At 30.1% G+C, this 23,158-nt stretch overlaps 2 protein-coding genes across 2 annotated transcripts in view; both read right to left on the bottom strand.

Annotated features, from left to right (window-relative positions):
* Nucleotides 1-220: 220 nt before the first annotated feature.
* Nucleotides 221-15,457, bottom strand: LOC107173972 (uncharacterized; the record flags this gene model as incomplete). Its single annotated transcript, XM_089226967.1, has 7 exons — nucleotides 221-711; nucleotides 1,944-2,171; nucleotides 4,365-5,045; nucleotides 7,072-7,216; nucleotides 10,994-11,350; nucleotides 14,283-14,463; nucleotides 15,315-15,457. Coding segments are annotated over 7 exons (2,226 nt in total), but the record flags the coding sequence as incomplete, so codon positions are not given.
* A 4,847-nt stretch (nucleotides 15,458-20,304) lies between these two features.
* LOC107173971 (zwei Ig domain protein zig-8-like) overlaps nucleotides 20,305-23,158 on the bottom strand; it is a 483,155-nt gene continuing 480,301 nt past the window's right edge. Inside the window, exon 6 of the mRNA XM_089226338.1 lies at nucleotides 20,305-22,125. Within this exon, the coding sequence (XP_089082464.1) occupies nucleotides 21,944-22,125 (182 nt within the window). The 3' untranslated portion in view covers nucleotides 20,305-21,943. The remainder of the gene's footprint in view (nucleotides 22,126-23,158) is intronic.

Here is a 23,158-nt window from a genome sequence, read left to right on the forward strand (position 1 = left end):
TCTTGTTGACTTTAATTAGAAAGTTATATTGATAATATTTATGTTTTTTTTTTTTTTTTTTTATCGAGGTCATAACAATTATTTATTCTGGTATTATTGCCTTAATAATTATAAGTGAACTATGAACATATCATAATATGATGTAAATCAAAAACACATTATTAAAAATATGTTTGATAATAATATATTTTGATCATAAACATTTGGTGAGAATTAAAAATCAGCCACTCGGAATTGAAATGTTTGAAGACTGCGTAGATGATGAAACTGAATTGATCATGTCCATGTGCTTTTCTGCCGTTGGGATGCGGCAGTCGCGGATGCACATTAAAACGAAACGGTACCAATTGGCGAACGTCAATCGCGCGTCCAAGGCCACAAACAGCGGGTGCGCGGGATCGCTGCGGCTGTCCACCGCCGTCGGACAGGCTTCTGACAGCAGCTTGGCCACTGTTCTAGTTGAAAACTCGAACATGGCCGCTGTGGTGGCCACCACCTCACCGACTAGCCCGAAGACGACGTCCAACACTGCCGGCAGGACACCGTCGTTTCCGCCGTACAACCGGATCAGCTGGTGCACCGTGATTGGCGGCGGCGGGCTTTCGGCTTCCGTCATCGTCATCTTCCGGTACACGTCGTACATGGTAGTCATCGTATTTCGGCTGTTGGCCCAATGCCCCACCGCCAACGGGTCGTTACCAAGTGTGTCTACTGCAGCGGCCACCATAAATGTTGAAAATATATTTTATTGTATTATTATACACCGTAAAGAGATGGACGTTTTATCCAAAATAATAATAATAGCGATAAAATAAGTGGCCTGTGCATAAACCAGAAAAAACCGTTAAGGTAAATTATATTTCGTACTCAATATAAAGATGGATTAAAAAACCTTATCACGTTCTGTTACAAGGAAAATCTATGCATCGTAAATATATTTTTGTTAAGGGTGTCCGAACCAGTTTTTAAAAATTTCCGAAATTCAATAAAATTGTGAAAATTACATTTTATATTTTAGTCACTACCTTAATAAATAAAAAAATTTTTCCATTAATTTTAATTATAATTAATAATATAGTATAAAAATTTTATATATAATTAACATTACCTATATATAAAAATAATTTTACAGAAAAAGCGCTCACACTCGTTGTTATGGTCGGATTTTGATTATTTTTTTTCTTTATCTGAAAGAAGGAAATTTTTGCAGGTCGGATCAAAGACCAGATTTTCACTTAAGTTTGAATGCTATTACATTTGAAAAAAAAAAAACAAATGTTGTACATTATTTAATATTCAAATACATAATTTAGTTTTTATAATAATTATAATTTGAAAATCTGGATTTAATTCGGCCTCCAAAATGTCTACATCTTTCAGATATAAATGAAACAATTAAAAAAATCCGACTATTCTAGAGGGTAAGAGATTTTCATGTAAGAAATATTTGTGTTTAAAAACACGCCGGCTTCGGCACCCTTAATAAGTAACCATGACAACGAAAACTTTATGAAAAGTCGGCCAGAAAAAAAAAAAAAACGTGTATTCAGCCGAAATACATATTTATGTTAGAATATATGATTAAAAAAATTATTTAATATGAAAAAACAAATAGTTAAAAAATAAAAATAAAATATAATTAGTTAATCTGTCCTGTACTGTAATAAAATATTTTGCTCTAATGACTGTCTAGTTCTTGCTCAGAGCTTTTATCCCCAACATGCGGTTTTATATTTTTGCAGTACATTACAAACATAATTGCTCACCGTGGAATTACGAGATATGGGTATACTGGATTGTAAATACAGTACTTAAAGACTAAAGTAGTACAAAATAGCAGAGTTAGGTGTCTAAATAACAGGACTCTCCAGCATTGTAGGATTTTTAGTTTATAACGATGTTTTTGTGTACATGTGCCTAATCCTTTATATTTTTTTTCTCACCGTAGGACGTCGGAACAATGTCGATTTTCATGAGTTCTTCAAAGAGTTTGCGCAAAGCCAAAGCCATCAATCCGTTACCGCCAACCGTCCTATTGAATTTGCGCGTCATCCTTCGTGTATCGTCGTAAACTACCGTCGCCAATGCGCAGACTGCATGGACGAATTGCCAAAAGTAAATGGGTTCGAAGGGATCGTGTGCCGAGACGATTGCATACTTCTTGTTTTTATCTATTTCACAGTAGTCGAAATGCCGCATAAAACAATATATGTATTATTATTTTTATTAGTATAAATAAATATAAACATATAAATAGCTTAAAGTGTGTATATAGCGTGCATACTGTGTGCTCACAACTCGTGGAATGTGATTGATCTCTGGGGACAGCTATAGGTAGGTATAATTATAGTCGTCTACTGTATAATGTAATATAATATACGTTAAGTATTAACTTCAAGAATCAAGCGCAATCATATAGTAATTATGTTACATAACGAGTAGTTGTAAAGAAGATCAACATCGTCGTCATTGTCATTAAAGTTAACTATATAATATAATGTATACTATATGTATAATATTATTATACCTGTATGACCGTGTGATAATTTAATTTATAATACACACAACACACACTATATCAAATTGTATATACAAGTGAGTAATGACTTATTCGTTGCGCCAAATATTGTAGTTATTTCTATATTTTATTGTCTAAATGTGTCACCGATTGGTACGATAATGTTTATTTTAAAAATTATTTCCAAATACATAGTAATTTCTTCGATTAATAATGGGTCCGTGCGATAATTTCCACGTTAAAATTTAAAACACTAATAAACATTTCGTGATCCATAATATGCTAGATATATAAGAACGCGCACTGCTCAGTTTGTGATTGAACTTTTTCATGGCTACAGCTTACGGACTGTAATAGATGGTTTAATAATAAAGGAAACTGTAACATAAGAAAAATAAACGAGATTTCGTAACTATAATACAAAATTTATTATTTGTCTTCTTCTAGTAATCTAGCTTATATCTCATTTAAAAAACAAGTCGTGTGTTTACATATAATAATATGTATAATCTGCAAGTCCACGTGTCTGCAATTTGCGCAGGGCGAAGAGTGCAGTGCATGTTCCCAGCTGCATCGAACTATTTTTTAGAATATGGAGTAAATATTTAAATCAACCACCAGCCTCAATCATTATCATAAGCGATAAACGTAATTACTTATTTGAAAAGGGGCTTAAGGTTAGAAATATTTAATAGTTGTATTGCTATTCCGAACATAATATTATATTGCATTGGAATTAGGATATTCTAGTAATATTCAATTGAAAAATAAATTATAGAAATTATTATAAATAAAATGAAAAATAATTTTATCACATCTCAATTACATATTCAGCTCCACTGCATGCCCCTTGTACCAGATCGCACTCCCGTGTTGTGATTAAAATAACAATAATATTATACTATTTTAAGCTGAGATATCAAATATAATATATGTGTTTGATAATATCGGTCTGAAATATCTTGATCTTCTTTAGTCATGTGATAATACTTGTTGAATGTTGATATTAATCATATAGTGTGTTAAATCGTGTACACCATTGTTTATATATTGTCTGCATTTTTGTATATACGGTACGTGTGCGGAAGTACTTTTTTATTTGATTTAATGTACGCATTTAGATCCACACAAATTATATGAATTGTTGTGAGATATCACGTTGTTACATTAAAAAATGAGGATATCTCTTTTTAACGGAGCGTGACGTTTATATAAGCAGCGGAATCTTTTGTTTTGTTTTAAGTGCATGATAATCGATGATGTAAAAGAACAAACAACTGATTTGAATTCTGTAAACCACGTTTTAATGTACTTAAAAAATTAATCGTACGCAAAGCGCGATAAAAACGAAAGAAATGATTATAGTGTAAAACAATGTTATCAAAATATTGTAGGTTTATAGTTGGGTTGTGGGTGTTATGAGAAGTGTTTGAATCCAACTGTCACTTCGTATCAATATCTATCTGAATATGAATGTAATTTTAAGCGTATAATATTGTAAATGCCGACCAAGACGGTGACTGCAGCCAACAAGAAAAAAACGGCGCTTAGAAATTTGGAATTAGTCGCGCTGTTTTCGAGTTGTGTCACATCCATTAATTTATCCGTATAACATTTTCTGTAACTGTGGACAGTACCTAAACCTAAAATAATAAAAATATTAATATATATTTTTAATAAATAAAAATCGGAAGATTTATTCCAATAAACGGGGTATCCATCGAATAAGTTGTTGTGTTATATATAGAGATCACGTTGTCTGCTATCTAAGCTTTTTCTGCAGGACGTAAAGGGGTGATAACCGAAAACAGTGTTAGTTATGTATATGTGTCATGTTTGCACTCACACAATAAGTCGTCAAAGTCAGCTAGTGAAATGTGTACGTGCAGACGGTTGTCAACAATCATTTGCCAGAGTCCGAGACGAGTCATCAGAGGTTGGTAAGCTATCGGACCGTCTGCTAAAAACAAGCCGTAAGCCAGATAAAGTTCTACCAAACGTCCATCGTACTCGCTGAGCGCGCATTCTGCGTCTCGGAGATCCTTTTCCCAGTCCCTGACAGGAGTGTAGGTTGCTACGTCCAAATCCTCCCTACACTTGTCCGCTATTCTCAGAACATGATCGGTCAGGTCGTAACCACACGACGTTCCTTCGCCCACCGAATTGGCCATCTGGATGTCGGCTCGCACCAGACGGACTGACTTGGTTGCGTCGAAATCACGAGAACCAATATTGGATTCTTGGACGTGGCTTTTGGAGCTGATAAAAAGGGAACAACCCACAGACGCGGGAACGACGGGCTTGTAGGAAAGTCGACGTTTACGGCCTGGGGTCGACACAGCAGGTTTGGTGAACGGAGGTGTTAACGGTCGCGTTTCGTAAAGTACGTTGTTGCGGAACACGAGACCGGAAGCCTTTGGCGGTCGACCGGTGGACAAGACGATTTCACACGGACCGTCCAATGAGTCGTCCACCCAGCGACCGGTCACCGTCGCCCCAGTGTCTGCTGAATAGAATACTCCCATACCTGCGGTGAGTTTAATGTCGTGTACCTATGATTTACAGCCTACACAATACATATCTAATAATGAAAAACTGTTCTGAATTATAACATGTCTTATGATATAGGTAACAATGGTTTCTGTTTTAACGTGTTACTCAAAATAAAATATCTTATTCACTAAATCTTTTATGGGTTATTAAGTATTAGGTGAACTTAAAACGTCAAACAGATAGTATTCGTTATATAATAGAAAATATCAAAATATATCGTCAACGACAATAATTGACGTTTAGTTTTGAATTCCGAAAGCTGTTCAACCACCAGGGTGGCTGTGAATTATAAATAATTTTCTGGTATAATTGAAAATTACTTAGGTGTTGTATTTTATAATATGATATAATATGTACAGGTCAATCATATTATGCATTATTATTATTTAATGATATCGCAAAGAACTTTGTGGAATATTCGTCTATCATGGTTTACGTCACTCAGAATATACTGTCAAAATGAAACGTCCTCATACCTGAACTTAAACGTTTATTATTTGAATTTAAATAACTTCCCGTACCTGCCGTACCTAATATAAAGTTTCATAAACTTTAGATACCATCCCAAAGTTAGACATCTCTAACGAAACGTATATCATTTCAAATGCACTCGGTCTTTTCAATTAACTAATAAATATTATTATAATCTTCATCCTCTATTGTTCGTCTTTACCGTGATAGGTGAGTTGATTGCCGAGACCTATTTTATGTATTAGTTGATTCCCGAGTCATTATTAGCTAGGTATGTACGAGTTGATTCCTGGGTCATTAAGAGGTAGGTATGAGTTGATTCACTATTGTTGTATCATAGGCGCCCGCAGAGGGGGGGCAAGCTGGGGCATTTCTCCTCTGGCTTTTTCAAAATATTTTTTTTAATTGAATGTTTTAAGATAAATTACTATATACTAAACAACAAATTTAAAGTATAAAATAAGTTGTAATATAATAAAATATAATATATTGTATACGAGTATAATAAAAAAGGTTAGGTTAATTTTAAAATACCTAGTAAAATTATAATATTAACCTTAAATCCTAACATTGCCTCCCCCCTAGAAAAATTTTTGTGGGCGCCTATGTGTTGTATAATCCCATTACCTGAAAATACCAATTTATAAAAACAATGCGATAGACATTTTTACCAATTACTAAATTTTTATATTTTTTTTACTAAATTATTAAATTTTTTTGTATTTTTTTTACCTAATTACTAAATGTTCTTAATAATTTTTTTAATAAATAGTAAATATAATATAATGAAATAAATGTATAAATAAAAATTGAATGATTTTCAAAATATGAAAAAACAAAAAAAAAAAAAAACAAAATTGTGATGGTGTTTCATGAGTTATGCTAATAGGCTAAATATTTTACTAAACATTGAAAAAAATTATATATAATGACCCGGGAATCAATTCGTACGTACCTCTTAATCACCCGGGAATCAACTCAACGGTATCGGTGGAGTACGATTGCGCGCGTTTTACCTTTTTGGGCATACGATTGCGCGCGGTGCCGGAATAACAAAGAACATGCTTTTGACTATTCAAAAGTGTACGATTGCGCGTGAAATTGGATGCGACGTTGCCGATTTATTATTAAAATTTAAAATAATTATCATTATTAAAAAATTATAAAAAAATTTGTTATTTGTCGTATATGTTGTTATTGTATTTATTTCTAATAACATTATAAACGTGGCATCACGTGTCAATTAATCAGTCAAAAATAGTACAAAAAGTTAAAAATAGTACAAATAGTTACAAAAAATAACAGATACTTTATATTCACACTTAATCTACCTAAAAAGTTCGGATATTTACCATGCACCTATAATCTGTATATTTGGCAACGTTGCTTAGAAGCAAAAATAATTTAGCAAGCGCAATCGTACACCTAAAAAGGTACCGTTGATAAGGACCGCGCGCAATCGTATTACAGCCAACGGTATTGGTGCAGGTAGACAGGTACCGGGGAATCAACTCGTACGCCGTCTTTACCGTGTTTTTTAGATTTTGACCACTGACCAGTGTACTTGTCACACGAGCACAGGATGACCAGCCGGTCGTAGTCTCGAGGATTGCTATTCCATTCGTAAGTGCCTGTACCGTTCATTTGCCCATCTAACCAATCACCTTCGTACACCTGTCATAATTTTAATATAGGTACATCATACATATTATTTGCAATATTTATACATTGATATTAAACTTGTTTGAAGGAAATATTATATTTCATATTTTAAATTTTGAGCGGAGCGATGAATGTATTGATTTTACCATGATGTGTGTGTGTTTTTTTTTTTGTGTCTGTCATCACGTTTTGGGACAGTAAAAGTGCTTAGATTTTTGACTTCAGTATCTCGTTCGATCAGAAAGTGAATCTAGTTGGTACTTTTTTTTTTTTTTGGGGGGGGGGGGTCAAAAGTGAAAAATTCACTAAACAAACTAAAAATTAAGGGAAAAACGGGAAATTTTACGCACACTCATTTTTCGACAAAATCGATTTTGGTTTTTTATGTAATTTTAAAACAAATGACCATAGATACATGAAATTTTCACCGAATGTTTATATAAGTATATTCTATCCACTATGCAATTTTCAAAAATTTTCGACTTAAGTTGAATTATTCATAGGCATTTCAAATTTTCGATCATTATTAGTTTTTTTTTAAATTTATATTGATAAAAATGTATTTGTTTGGTAGAAAAGCTTGAAAATTTAATACAAGGCTCTTAACATATTGTTACAATAGCAGTTGAAAAATAAAATAAATTCATAGTCACAATTTTTTTTTATAAGCATTCAAAGTTTGAATTTTGACAAAATACGTAAAAATCACGAAAATTCACAAATTATTTTAAGCTAGAAATTCATAAAAAATTTACTTTTTAAATCTAAGATTTAAAAATTTAATACAAGATTCCTTACAAGTTTTTCAATCTTTATCACTAATAAAAAGTCCACCGGAAATTCAAATTAAATTTTTATGAGTATTTGAAATTTAAATTTTTACAACATTGGATTTTCACTGGATTTCACATTTAGTGATTTTCTTATTTTGGTGTAACTCTAAAAGACTAAAACAAATGACCACAGATACTTGAAATTTTCACTGAATATTTATATAGGCATTTTCTATATTTCATACAATTTTTAAAATATTTAGATTTGTTTTGAGCTGTTTACTGACATTTTAATTTTTCAATTTTTTTAGTTTTTTTTTTTTCTATAAATATCGATAAAAATGTATTTGTTCGGTAGAAAAGCTTGAAAATTTAATACAAGACCTCTAACACATTTTAACAATAGCAGTTGAAAAATAAAATAAATTCATAGTCACAATTTTTTTTTTACAAGGATTCAAAGTTTGACTTTTGACAACATACGTAAAAATTACGGCAATGTACAAATTATTTTATGCTAGAAATTCATAAAAAAATTTTATTTGAAATCTAAGATTTTTCTAATTAATATTAATCATATTATTATTATTCATATTAATCTAAGAAAATTTTTCATAATCTATAATATATCCTAGACCGATAAACCGTCTTCGCTCAGAATCGTTTTTCGTATACAATGATATAATATCCATTGGATTCAAATTTAATTCCATCCATTACATAACCCATTTGTAACCTGGTACTGTACAGCAGAGCGACATCAACGACTTACCCGCCTTTTTATCATATCAATTTAATACATATTTTCATATAACAAAATATGAAAAACGCAGTTATTGTCTTATGGATGTGATAGATACAAATTACAAATAACGTTTTCGATTTGGGGGTGGACGTTATCCCTTGAAACTGTTCTATTTGCACTCATGGTGTGATAGCAGGTCTTATAACTTACAAGAATAATCGAGTAGCTTTATATTTGTTGAAAAATATACTGTACCAAAGATGCGTGTTGTTTCTTAGAAAATTTATTTGCGAGATTGCCTGATATAATTATTATTAATTAGAGAAGATTAAACTCTTGGTGTTGGTTATAACTCAGTAAATTTGCACATTGATATACAAATATTATGTTACTATCATTATTGTCTATATTATTTTCCAATTACCATGAAATATTAAAAATAAATAAGCAAAATATAAGTTTATTATTTAATGAGTACTTATCACTATTATTTTATTATTATTTATTACCTTTGTGATATTGATATAAAGAAAAACTCAATAATTTATTTATAAGGACTTATTTGTTTACAAAAAGAGTCGTAAAATAGTATAGTGCTTGGTTCTACTGCAGTGCATATTTACTTATAAGTTCTTTTTTTTAAATATCAAAACGATTAAACTATAATTTTTTGTATGTTTAATAAAACACGAGTATTTGGAATTAATATTTACAAACAGCTTTTGATGATATTAATAAATAAAAAACATTAAGAACTCGTGTATAACATGTTGGACATATAATAAATATGTGTAATATTAATCCCCAAAAATATTTATATTAAAAGTGTTGTTTCGTTGATTTTAAAATACATTTTATTATTTTAATTTTTTTTTAAATATGCAAGTTTGTTAAAACATCACAAATTATACTTGGATAATATGTTTTAAGTTTATAACATAGATACCTAACTTTATAGTAAAAGTTTTACCGTTTGTGTCTACAGAACTACGATTTAAAGTTATAAAGCCAAACGCACGTTATCTCTCATAATCGTTGTTTAGACTAGAAACTATGGTCTATGACAATTACCCCACCATTACTACAGACAATGTCTTTGTGTTGTAATGTTAATATAGGTGGGTAACGTATAATAATGAGAAAAACTATATATTTTATGAATTTTTTTCTTTTATTTGCCTTCTTTTCAACCAAGTTATTGTCATAATAATAAAAAATAACAATGATAATAATATGTTTATTATTGCGTAATGCTATTACCGCCTCTCGCGTACTCTGTCCGAATATTCCTCAAGGAATTTAATTCCAAATCAAACACTGTGCAATCGACTAAGAGTAGTTCACCGGCAGCATTTTATCGTGAGTTCAGTGCTATTACGCCGACGAATTTCTTTTAAATTATTTACCGAATCATCTCACGTAGTGCACCCATTTTCTCGCGAGTCAACCGAGGACAGTATATTTATACACACACACACACCTATATGTGCGTACTATATATATATTAATATATTGTACTTGAGATTAAGACTAGAACCAATACTTACATACATTGATTGCATTTGTGTGTAAATTACTCACGTGTACTTAATATACATTTTTATAAGATTTTTTTACAGGAAATCACCCAGCGCCTTAATCTTAACTTATTTACGAGTGATTTAAAAAAAAAAAACTAGCACGTCCGTACAATCAGTCTATTTTACTTAATATATATTTACTTTTAAAATTGGACATTAATTAAAAATCAATTTTGATTGGATGATGAGTTAAAAATATCTCAATCATCCGGAAATAGCACTACAATCTAAAAATCTTGAAATACGCAGAATAAAATTTTGAATTTCAATTTTCTGAACTATGAAAAAAATTTGAGCTTACCCTGCTATATCTAAGAATATTATAAGAAATATTAAAATGCTATAAAATCCTAGCTCTGGTAATAACTAGGTAGGTATTTGTAACATGTATTAGTTATAATATTTTGAATTAATATTGGTGCTAGATTATAAAAAACACAACCTATTTGTCGATGGGGGTGGACATTATTCCTAACCTTCTCCCTTCTGGACATACCACTGATCAGTGATCGTTATTATATAAGATCTCGATGGTCACTTATATGTTGCGAATACTTCACTTACATACTCACTGGAGCTTGAAATCGGTATCGATATATTTATTCCATTGGTATATCCTTTCTGAAGATTATCTTATAATCTAACCGAATTCGATACTTTTAAGTGAGTGATTATACGAAGCAAAACTCACGTGGTCATTTGGCCATACTGCCTTACCATGACCATGTTGCTGGCCACGTGACCAACCACCGGTGTACCGTGTCTTGTCCGGCCAACTTGCCGTTCCGGTGCCGTGCGGCCGCCCGTCCACCCAGTCACCGGAGTAATTCAACGCGCCGTCCGGTTGGCTGACGCAGCAGGCTGTTTCACCACTTCCATTCCTCTTGCCGTTCGTCCACTCACCGCTGTACCAGCGACGGCCGTCTTCGCTGGACACGTGCAGTCCTTGGCCGTGCCTGAGGCCCTTCAGGAATTCACCTCTGTACCAACTGCCGTCCAACCATTTTATGACGCCCCTGCCCTCGGGAATACCGTCCTTCAACTGTCCCTGTAGGGGCGTGAGAACATTTTTCTCTAAGTATACGTGACCTGCCAATGGTGCCCAGGTCATCGTCGAAGTGGGATGAAGGACTTACCGTCTACCTATAATGGCTGGCACGATTATTCAATACTGCGTTGAAATTCAATTACATACGATATACAGTGGTAGTATGAGAATTTTAAAAACGATCTCTGACACTCATAACGTATAATATAACATAAATATTTTAATTAACTCTATATTCAGAGCAATGAAGTCTAAAGTAGTCATACCTATGAGACTTGAGCAACGTTTGCTAATAATTGTTCGTACGAAAAAACACGAAATTACCTATCCGATTGTTGATTTTGTGACTATTCGATTTTGCAGATTATATTTGTTGTAAAAGTTAAATAAAAAGATTTTATAATAATTGTACAACAAATCCATTAATAACGAATAATGATTAATGAATATTATGAAATAATTTATTACATCAATATTCAAAACTTTTCTAATAAATTAATTGGGTTAGTGTATATTGTATGATAATTATTTGCAACATTGACCAATACACCTCATTGTATATGCGTAGTCTATAGCTATTCGGTTATTATACATATTACATATATATGTATATCTGAGTATTCAACTAACAGTTAATATTAATAATACCATGATTTACGTGGTAAGGAACGAATGTCTACAGAAGTATTTAAACCATGATCGATAAGTTACGGTGAGTGTAATACGTATGATTAAATAATTTTCATACATTAATAATAATAATAATAATCTACTGTTAAGGTCTGTTAATGTACCTATTCAGCTTATAATTGGGACAAGAGAAGAAATTGCAGAATTACTGTATTATTAATTAAAATACCATAAAACGTACGTGGGAGGAGTAATATTATGATAGATGTATATGGATGTTTCCAGATTTTAAAAGCTCTGATAGGAATTTTTGTGGTTTAGTTCGTAAACGGTGCGGTGGATTCAAGGAAATTTAGCTTCTGAAGCTGATTACATCGGATGTCCGTACATCACGTCTGGTTAACTTATATAAGTATATAAGTATACTAGGTATATACTATATATGTTTGCATGTATTTGGACAAATCGCATTATTTATAGAAGTTATATGTGTGCGCCTACGACAAAACTAATTACGCAATGACTGAGTTTTGCTTATTTATAAGTTACCGAGAGCGGTAAATGCAAATGTGATTTTACGATTCGCCAGACGTGGACAACATTATCATAATCGAATAAGCCTGAGCAATAACTGTAGAATGACGCAGTGATGAAATATGGTAACCGTAAACTCCATATACCTATTCGACATATTAATGATCAATTATACAATTTAGAATAAAATATAGCAAGAAAAATAAAACTTAATCAAAAAGAATTAATTTACATTTTCAATTTCAAGACAACTAATACTGTAACATAAATTATTGATTGTATACCTGTGTTATCGGGGTATTAAATAATTTGAATTTAAAGGGAATAATACTGAAATGTTGATCTTCGAGCTAATTATCAAGTCATGAAACTGGCTAAATATCAAGAAATTTCAAAAACTACATAGTTAATTCAATACCCAACTACAATTAGTGAACAGCGGCGAAAACATGTGATAAAATTAATCATAATTTATATATATCAAACATTTTTGCTCGTTTTGAGTTAAAACGAATTAAACAGCCCGAATAGGCTGGATAATAACTGAAGATAGATTAGGTTTTAAAAGACAAAGAGAAGCAATAGAAGATATTTTAGAGCTTATAATAAGTGATTGAAAAAAACAACGTTTAAAGCATCTAACGTAAAAAAACAAAAATTATATGTATCTGTATTTATATTAAAATTTGATGATGTGAAAAAAGTGTAAAAAGATGTTTGTAAATACCAAAAAGAGCAAAGGTTAACATATTATAAGGATAGAAGAATAATTAAAATTTTGTACAAGCAATTTATAGGAGGTAGTATAATGTGTATCTGTCAAGAAGAGGAAGGAAAGGAGTGAGATAAAGGTACACAGAAGCAATAGATGAAGTTAGAGAAAAAGTTATAGCTCATAAAATAAATGGCAAAAGAATAAATATACTTCGATTCATAGTTGACATTACAGTAAAAACATTTAAATAAGAGAGCTTAAAGAATATTCTAAGAATAATTAGTGTAACAAAGAAAGGTTTATTCAATGTGAAAATAAAAAGCAAAAACTAAAATTCTGGTATGCTATAGTCGTAGGTAAACCAAACTACTTAAGTACACTGGATGGTGACACTTTAGTAAACTAGTACAAAGAACTTGAAAGTTATGATTGCCACAGTATCAAAGAAATAGTAAGTAGAATAAATGCATATTTTATAGCAAGAAGAATACGCGAATCCCTAAAAAAAATATTGACATAAATGGGAGGAAAATATACTTAAGGCTTATGTTTGGAGTGTTTAGTAATGATACATGAACTATTGGTAAAACAAAAGAAAAATATTTTATTTAATTTGAGACATTGTCGTAGACGGATGATTAGAATAAGTTGTACAAAACATAAAACATAAAAAATGAAAATACCATCCGATTCATCCGAAGAATCGGGGAAACAATACACAAAGTTCTTGAAAAAAGTAAAAGTAAATTGGACTAATATTCTACACCATAACGACAAGTCTAATCAGTAGAACTATAGAAGTTGCCAAGGACAAAAACTCAGGAGCGGGAGACCACTAATAGATAAGTAATAAAATACGCTAATTATTGCAAATCCTATTGCGAGATGAAAAGGAATGCGAAGAAAGTCGAGCAGTGAAGAACTACTGCCAACAAACCTTTAGTTTGTTACTTTAAGAATAAGTCTTCTGAAAAGTAAAGTTAACATTATAAGGCTCTTATGATACCAATACATATCTACGTTTATGTTGACATTAGGTTGTGAACATTTTACCTCGTAAATGGTACCGCCGTTCATACATAGACGTCCTGTGTTGTGTGGGATTGATTCGGATGTGAGTCCTTCAAACACGTTACCCGATATGTATGTCACCCGTCCCATGATTTGACTTTCACTAACTGTTCCAAGTTTTTCCTGAATTTCCAAGGTTTCTGATGGAGACAGCTGTTCTTCGCTTTATTAAAAAGTTGGTTTCAAAAATTAAAAGATTGAAGTGGAAAGTAAGTAACCACTCTGATGACTAATGCACTGCATTAAATTGTAGGTGTCAAGTGTAACTCGTCATTGAGTAAGTCACGTTGTAATGTACCTATGTGTTAAATTCGAACTCAATGCATACGTCAATTTATACAGAAACGATTTTGAACGAGGATGGTATATTAGCGAATATTTCTAAATATGTTTTAATATGTATTTATGTTGTGATTAAAATAATTTATTTGAGTATCAGTTATTATGTAATATGCGGTAGGTTGAACTATTTTTTTTGAAAATATTGCATTTTAAAATGTAATTGAGTGTATAAAACATAATGATATACGTAAAAGTATAGAAAAACGTTAAAAAATTAAAATACATATAAATATTTTTTGAACATTTGTAACATATCAACTATCTACAGTAATTTTTTTGGTTATTTTGAAAAAATTGGGAATTTTTAATTTTTGACTTCCCGCCTAAACTATACCTAATAGAATATCAGATTCGATTCGCTAACAGAAGTCTAGTTATCATCCCCAACGTTTGAAATCTAAGTACTTTTTCCATACCTACTAGAAATAGTGTCACACATAAATACAACATAGCCCATTATTTTGTAAAATCATCACATTCATCTTTTCTCTTAAATTCTAAGACTTAGAATATAAAATAATTTCTGTCATTACGATGTGACCATAAAATAATGTCTACTTAACTATACTTATATTAATTTAATTACATAAATTCAATCAACTGAAGCGCGGTAATGCGTTTGTAATTTCTGCTTTTATTGTTACTTAGGATTAAATAAATATTGTGACTTACTGATCGATAACGTAATCGATCATCGAATTGTAAAATGTCACGTTCAATTTATGATGGGCTTCAGCTTGTATGACGTCAGGAAGCGGCCACTCATCGAAGCTTTCCAAAAATCTAAACGATTTTTCCGGAGCCCCTAGTGTTAATATTCGAACGGCAACAAAAAAATATTACAAAAAAATATTGTACTGCAGAACTATGTGAAATGCGTATTATGGAATTTTCTCTCTCTAATTTTAATAAATCTGATACTATTATTTGTTGGATTTTCATCATAATAATAATAGCGAGTCTGACATTTGTTTTAATATTTATTTCATTTTGGAGAAATTATTTTAATTTTACATTTTACACGATATTATAATATGTTAGTGGTGCATAGCTTTTTATCAGTACATAGGGTAGCAACAAATTCTGTGTTACAGTTTAAGTTAGTGTATGTAGGTAAGTCTTAAGAGTCATAAAAATATGTGAATGCACTTTATTAACCACGCTTATTACAATTTATATTTGTATATTATTTTTGTAATATACAACAATTGATTTTGTTTCAAATATTATTTTATATTTTAACATCAATCGAATATTTTTTTTTAAATACAAATATAACCTAATTTTACTATAGCATAATTATTTTTTATGTTTTTAAACCTTCGTATTATTGGATAATTGGTTAATTATATATTATTGTGTGTTTGAACTGACCAATAACTACATTAATGTAATCACATTTAATCAATTCATCGAGAATGATGTGTGCTTTTTAATAACAAAATATTATAATATATTATCGATTACAGCATAATAATTATATTTTTTAGAACGATAATTTAACGAAATATTTTGGCTGTATAAGCTGAGAAAATGTACTTGAATACCTATCTGATTCGATCTCGTATGATTTATTATCATCATTATTATTATATCTAACACAAAACAAGTATAATTATTTAGAATCGTTTGTTTATGTGCATATCTTTTCTTTGCAGTGTTCCATCCTATAGGGGTCATTTTGAAGTCCTAATTAAATAATTATGAATTAAAATAATTATTCTTGAACGGCTTTTCGTGAAATAGGTTTTTAGATAATTGTGTTTAATTATTATTTAAATTAATAAAGTGAATACCTCCATATGACATAGATACACGAGGTGTTCGAAAGTTAACCGATAGCTTTGAAATTATTAATGTGAGTATAAACTCAACATTTCGTAGTATGTAAATGTTTTCGGAAAGTCTATAATCGACCGTACTTCTTTCTCTATACGCGTTTATATGAGCGTATTAAACGTATAGTCTTCGCCGATAATTCTGTTCAGTTAGGTATCCAACAGATTACGTTTTCATATAATTTATACAAGACGCATTGGCAGTGAATATAATAGCGACTGTAATTAATTGGTTATTAAGCTCGGTACACTCGGATTTTACGAGTATCTCATTGGGCGTTTCAGGAATTATGAGTTGGACCCATGCCAGTTTGGTGTATATATAGATTATACATATTATATTCATCCAACAATTCCCGATGTCTCTCCGTGGTAACTTGGTACCTAATGATATGTATATTATATTGTCTATAGTTACCTAAATATTGCGAATTTAATAAATTTTTTCTGTAATATCGGTTTAATATTTTAGTATAAAATATTAATGATTTTTTTAATATTTATTTTAAACGGTCCGCATTGACGTTTACTAGTGCACTTAACACAATTGCTTACACTCAAGAATGGCAGTGAAATTTAATTTGATCAAAAGCCCAATGTATTATATTATTATCTTATACGGTTCCGATACTTTATACGTCGTGTAAGGGAAAAATATAACTAACAATAATATTTTAGATTGCTTTTATGTCGAGTATAGGTATCCTCTTCTATATTTTAGTTTTACTATTTTGTGACTTAGATTTGAGTATTTATTTAAATAGGAATGATTTATATTTTTATATAAAAAAAAGGAACGCACAGAATATTGTACCCCGATGGATGTTGGGGTACTCGTCAGAGCTCGGTATTTTAAGTGCACATAAAAATAATTTACGAGTTAAGATTTTAAAAATATATTAAATATATATATAATATAGTTGTGAATATGAAAACAGGAAACTTTGTATGGTCAACATTTTATGCTAATTATATTGTGTCTATAAAAAACAACCATCATTGATAATATTGTATTTAAATACATATTTTAACAACAAATTTAAAGGAAATTTCTGATTTATTCAACATTTTTTTCCGATTACTCACGGATAACCGTAATGTGATAAATGTATTATAGTTGTAACTTTAATAATTTATAGAAAATTCCAAAAGTTATCTCTTTATAGAAATTCCCAGAATTTTCAATAATGATTATCAAGAAACGACTTGTGTTATTACAATAATAGATACCTTTCTACCCGGAGTAGTTTTTATGGTACCTTATATGTTAAAAATCTAACCAATTTTAGGAAAACTTATAGTTATTATAGTATAATATATAAATTTATATACTTAAGTGTTTTAGTGTTATTATTATTATATTTTTTTTCTTGAAATTTATTTTATTTTATCAATTTTTATATCACTTCGGAGATATTTTACTTTTGAACTTAAATAAAAATAATAAAATAATAGCATTTCGTGTTTAATATTAAAGTACATTTTATCTAATATAATAATTATTATTGGTAAGTAATTTTCTTTATCTAAATGTAAAAATACTATTTTATAGTAAATTCACCATAACTTATTTAGTCTCGTTAATAATAACTCTTGTATATTCCGATATTTTATAAGGCTGTTTTTATTATTCTAACAAACTTTACTTATTTCAGTTAAAACTTTAATAACGCGTGTTAAAAATTAAAACACAAGGCTTTATTGTATAATTGAATTTTAGAATTTATTTCAAACATATAAAATAGCATGTCTTAAATAACAGTCACGGAAGTACTTTAATATAATGCAAAGACCATTTGTGATGAACTTTAATTGAACGTGTGCTTTAGTATAAAAATTGAGTGAGTGCAATTTAGTGCTCTAATGTCTAAAGAACTAATATATTTTGGCGTATTTTTACAATTTTCAGATGAAGTCAAATAAATAATAAAATAATAAGATGTTTATTAAAATCATTTCCTCAGAGAATTTACCATTTTTTCATTTTTAATGTTAATAAAGTACCATAAAAACGTTTTAATTTTTCAAATGAGCAATGAACAAAAAAACAACAACAAAGTTTTTTGATGTTTACTATTGTTTTTTATTGACTGCTTTAATTATTTCACTCAGCATGATTTTACAGTATACATATTATATTGCTATATCGTTATTATATGATGAACAAATATATACATTTTATTATTTTATGTTGAAATTTTTAAGTTTAAAACTCTGTGAACTAATAATAATATATTATTTTAAATAAACTAATTGAAATGCTCACACTCACCTTTTGGTTCATCGAAAGAAGTCATTTTTGTGACAAATTGAGTTAAAGTTTTGTTTGAGGCAGATATACTTGCCAGCAAATTCAGATCGACGAGCCCGTACATCAATAAGTAATAACTTTAGGTATTGGTGTCATAGAAACTATCACTTAAATGTTAATTACAAATTTTATCATACACTGACTGCATATGTGACTGAAAATGTTTGTTTTTTAAAAACCAAATTTCTCACACATGAACATACAGACACACTCCACTCAACTGTAGCCGTCGCGTCTCTTATAAAAAGAAGTTAAAAATAAGACTGCCAAGGACATCAACGAACTTTTCCAATAAACATGACAAGTGGAACAATATCGAAACTCTGCCACACCGCCACGCTGTCATATATTATGGGTCGGGACACTTATTTTTCAATGCCCAAGAATCGAAACCGTAAATGTTTTTTGGTACGTTAAAAGTTGTACCAACTGAACCGGATACGCACCGCCACCATCGCTGCTTTTTTACGGACGTCGAACGTCGTAGTCGAACTTTTCCATACTCAACCCGGGCTTTCCATATATTATAGTACGAGGTCATCGTCAAGGTGTACCAAAACCAGCTACTGGTTTCCGTCTGTATAAAAAAACATATAAACTAGCAACCGTTATTCTTTAAGCTTGTCTATATGTTTGTATTTTAAACCAAAGATATCACTTTTAAATTCTAACCATAGTGTTTAGACGGGAAAAGTGAAAACTGCGATTGACGATCTTCTGTAGATATTTGTTGCTAAAGTTAGTTTTCACTACTTTCATATACATTTATACACACTGATAAGTATAATATTAAAGATGATATGCCACAAGAAATTAAACTGTACCAATTAGTGTTGTCATCTAACTCCGCGAACTTTCTATAATTTCGTAGTTACATAAATATCGATTTAAAAAAATTAGTTTTTGCGATTTTTTTAAGCGATCCCATTTAACATTTTTTTTGCATAAACAATAAATCGATTCAGTGTGTACGAATGTATCCAACAGTTACCTATTTTCTATGTCATTTACAATATTTTGAATTTAACCTAAGTATTTGATCGAAAGCTTTCCTGCGACATTATTCGTTTATCTCGAATAGTTAGAATATTTTTACTCAATTTAAAATTAAAATCAAGCTATTCCATAGAAACATTAGCACTTTAAGCTACAATAATTACCATATTTATCGTTTGAAGAAATGGTAGTAGTTAACTTAATTATACCCATGAGATTAAATTGAGACGACAAGCTCGTGTGTGAAATAATCATTACCTAATCTAAATCCCAAGGAATATTTGCTAAATTGCATACTGCTGCAACGCACGAATAATGAATACAAATGTATAGTGAGAATTATTTTTGGAGACACACACACACACAAACGTATAGGTATATAGTTAACTAAATTGTCAGAGACAGAGTTTGCATAATTTCATATAACATTTATTACAATAAATTAAAGGTTAGTTTAACGGTACACATTGTTTTCCTTATCTAAAATGTATAGTATATTTTTTTATACATTTTTAGTAGGTAAATAAGTAGTATAATATATTAATATACATTCATATATATATATAACTATTTTTATTACTTCTTTTGGTTGTTTTGTTATATCAGAAATATTAACAATTTGAATAAAAATAATAATATTTAAAGTTTTTGATTAAATAATATTATATAAAACATAACACGTCAATTACTGTACAAAATATGGAAAATAGTATTGCAAAACATAAACAAAACCCAAAACATACATTATAAAGTATCTATATATGACTCATTATATAGCTTAAATTAAAGGTTTAAATTACAACAATCAAAAAAGGCTAGAACAATATTAATTTATGAGGATAATAAATTATATTAATATTTTAATAGTATTATATATATATTAATATAATGTAAGGTAATGTTACTGTACCAAACTCAAAATACAAACTAGTTTCGTTCATATTTGATTTATAGCGTTATAATTTACATAAACAGCGCACCATTAGTAGTTATATTTATATATCAATATGTAATCGTCATGGACTAGAGTAGGTAAAAGAATGTTTTAAAAATTAGTATACACGTGCTGTACATAAATTTCAACTGTTAGTAATATTATTTTTATAGCTTAGTTTTATACAATACATCTTAAGAAAAAAACAAAACAATAACAACATTTAGAGCAAAATAGTTTAGTAATAGTAATAATAATAATAATTATTATAATTATAATCTATGGTTTATATATTATAAGTTACGTTCTTGAATAATATGTATACATTTAACTTTCGTGGACATTTTGAATGTCTGAAAAAATGTATACCGAAAACAATAAGCAAATGTCAAACTTTTACAAGTGAGCAATATAGTGCATCACTGTACGTGATCGTTATTTGTTTGTCGGATTATCGACAATTATGTACAATATGACAATAATAATATTATATAATAAGTTTACACAACAACATAATATAATATAATATCATCATTGGTCGATTGGTTGTAAACTCAATATGTATATATTAGATATAATATTATTTATTATATATATAATATATGGTGGTGTAGTTAGTAGGTATATTAATTTAAAAAAGTAAACATTTTTTACCATTATTTTTAAGCTAATCAGTAACTTTTTCAATCTTTTTTTCATACATTTTAACCTTCAGTAATAATGATAATGATAGTAATAATAATAATAATAATAATAATAATAATGATAGTTATAATATATATAGTAAACACACGTAAAAAACTGTACACGTTCGGAAAAGAACGCGTCGCTGACGGACACTCGTGGTTCGAATTGTAATATGTACACCGACTCGTCACTATCTCATGGTATTAACACGATATTAATATTAATAATTTTAATAAATATATGTAGTAGTGAAAACAATTATATTATTAGACTTTACGCTATATCGATGGTATGGCGAAGAATGTATTTCGGTAACATATTATAATTATGCGCACGTCAATGCACTTATCTGTATGTCCTCGAACGTGGTTTTTCCGTCGGCGACGGTGTATATTATTTTTCGCAGGGGTGGTATTTGTATTTTTTTATTATTAAATAATATTATTTGGTATGTAAGTCGTGTTCGGTCGGTTCGGAGGTGGTGGTTGCTGTACCACAGGCATCTCACGATCGGGTCCCGCGCGATATCATCCGTTTAGACGATCATCGAGTACACTGTCCGGATGGCCAGGTCGACGGCGAACGCGGTCGTCAGCAGGGCTGCTCTCGTCGAATGGCTGGAGCTGAGTCCCAACACGGCCGAGAGGGGTCCCAAGAGGCGGATGGGTATCTGTGTGCCGGAACTGTGTCCCCGCTGTATGGCGGCCGGATGTTCGCCTGCGAGGACGATTAGAAAAAAAAACAAAAAAACCATTATTTAATAAAAATTCGATTAACGCGTACATGACAATATTATATTTTATATTTATATTATGTTTATGTTTTATATTATTTTAGGCCAGATGAGTGGGAGATACTCGTGGGCTGACAGAGAACGAAACCAGCTTCGGGTTGGTTTTTAATTTTATCTCACCCTCAATCCACACATGAGCCGTTTTAAAAGTGCATGTCGTCCATTTCACGACAATCAACAGATTTAGGTATACTTTATACTATATACATTGTGTAAGGTTTCCACTGCTGCAGTAAATACGAGTTTCAAAGACTTAAATGTTTTTTTCGGATAAGATTATACAATCTATGCCATAGATGCCTGGCAATCTATCCCCAGCGGCCTTCAACCTTTTTGGACTCACGACCCACATTTTTAGGCCTACATTTTTCGCGACCCACGTAAGCTTTATAAAAAATCGAAAATTGCTTAATGCTTTGCAATAGTACTATTAAAACTGAATAAATAAAAATTACATTTTAATAGGTAGAATATTATTATTAATTGAAAATGTATAGAATTCATATGAAAATATAAAATAAAATGAAAATATGATACAAACAATTTATTAACATTTATTATACTTCGTCTTTAAACACAGCAACAACATCGATAATATTCGTAGATTATGGGAATCTAACGATAACAATGTATATTAATTCTATTAATAACACAGTTTATTCGTTAATTCTTATCTCAATATCTTACTACGTACAATCATACCAGTGTAGTATTAAACATTATACCGTGATTTAATATTCATTAAAATATTATAGAATATAGAATAACAATAAATTATAAAATATTGTTGATACATAATACACAACATATACTACTATTTTTAAACTGTATTTTCATTTATTAAATTTCTAAATTAAATTTTTAAAAAATTATTTTTTTATCTTTTATAATTTAAAAAATTTTATTTTTATTTTAAAAAGAAGACTTATCGCGACCCAATTTTAAAGCTTACGTGAC

This window comes from Diuraphis noxia, unplaced genomic scaffold, assembly GCF_037042655.1.
Source record: "Diuraphis noxia isolate RWA-SAM2 unplaced genomic scaffold, SU_Dnox_SAM2 contig0004, whole genome shotgun sequence".
In the NCBI taxonomy this organism is placed as follows: domain Eukaryota; kingdom Metazoa; phylum Arthropoda; class Insecta; order Hemiptera; family Aphididae; genus Diuraphis; species Diuraphis noxia.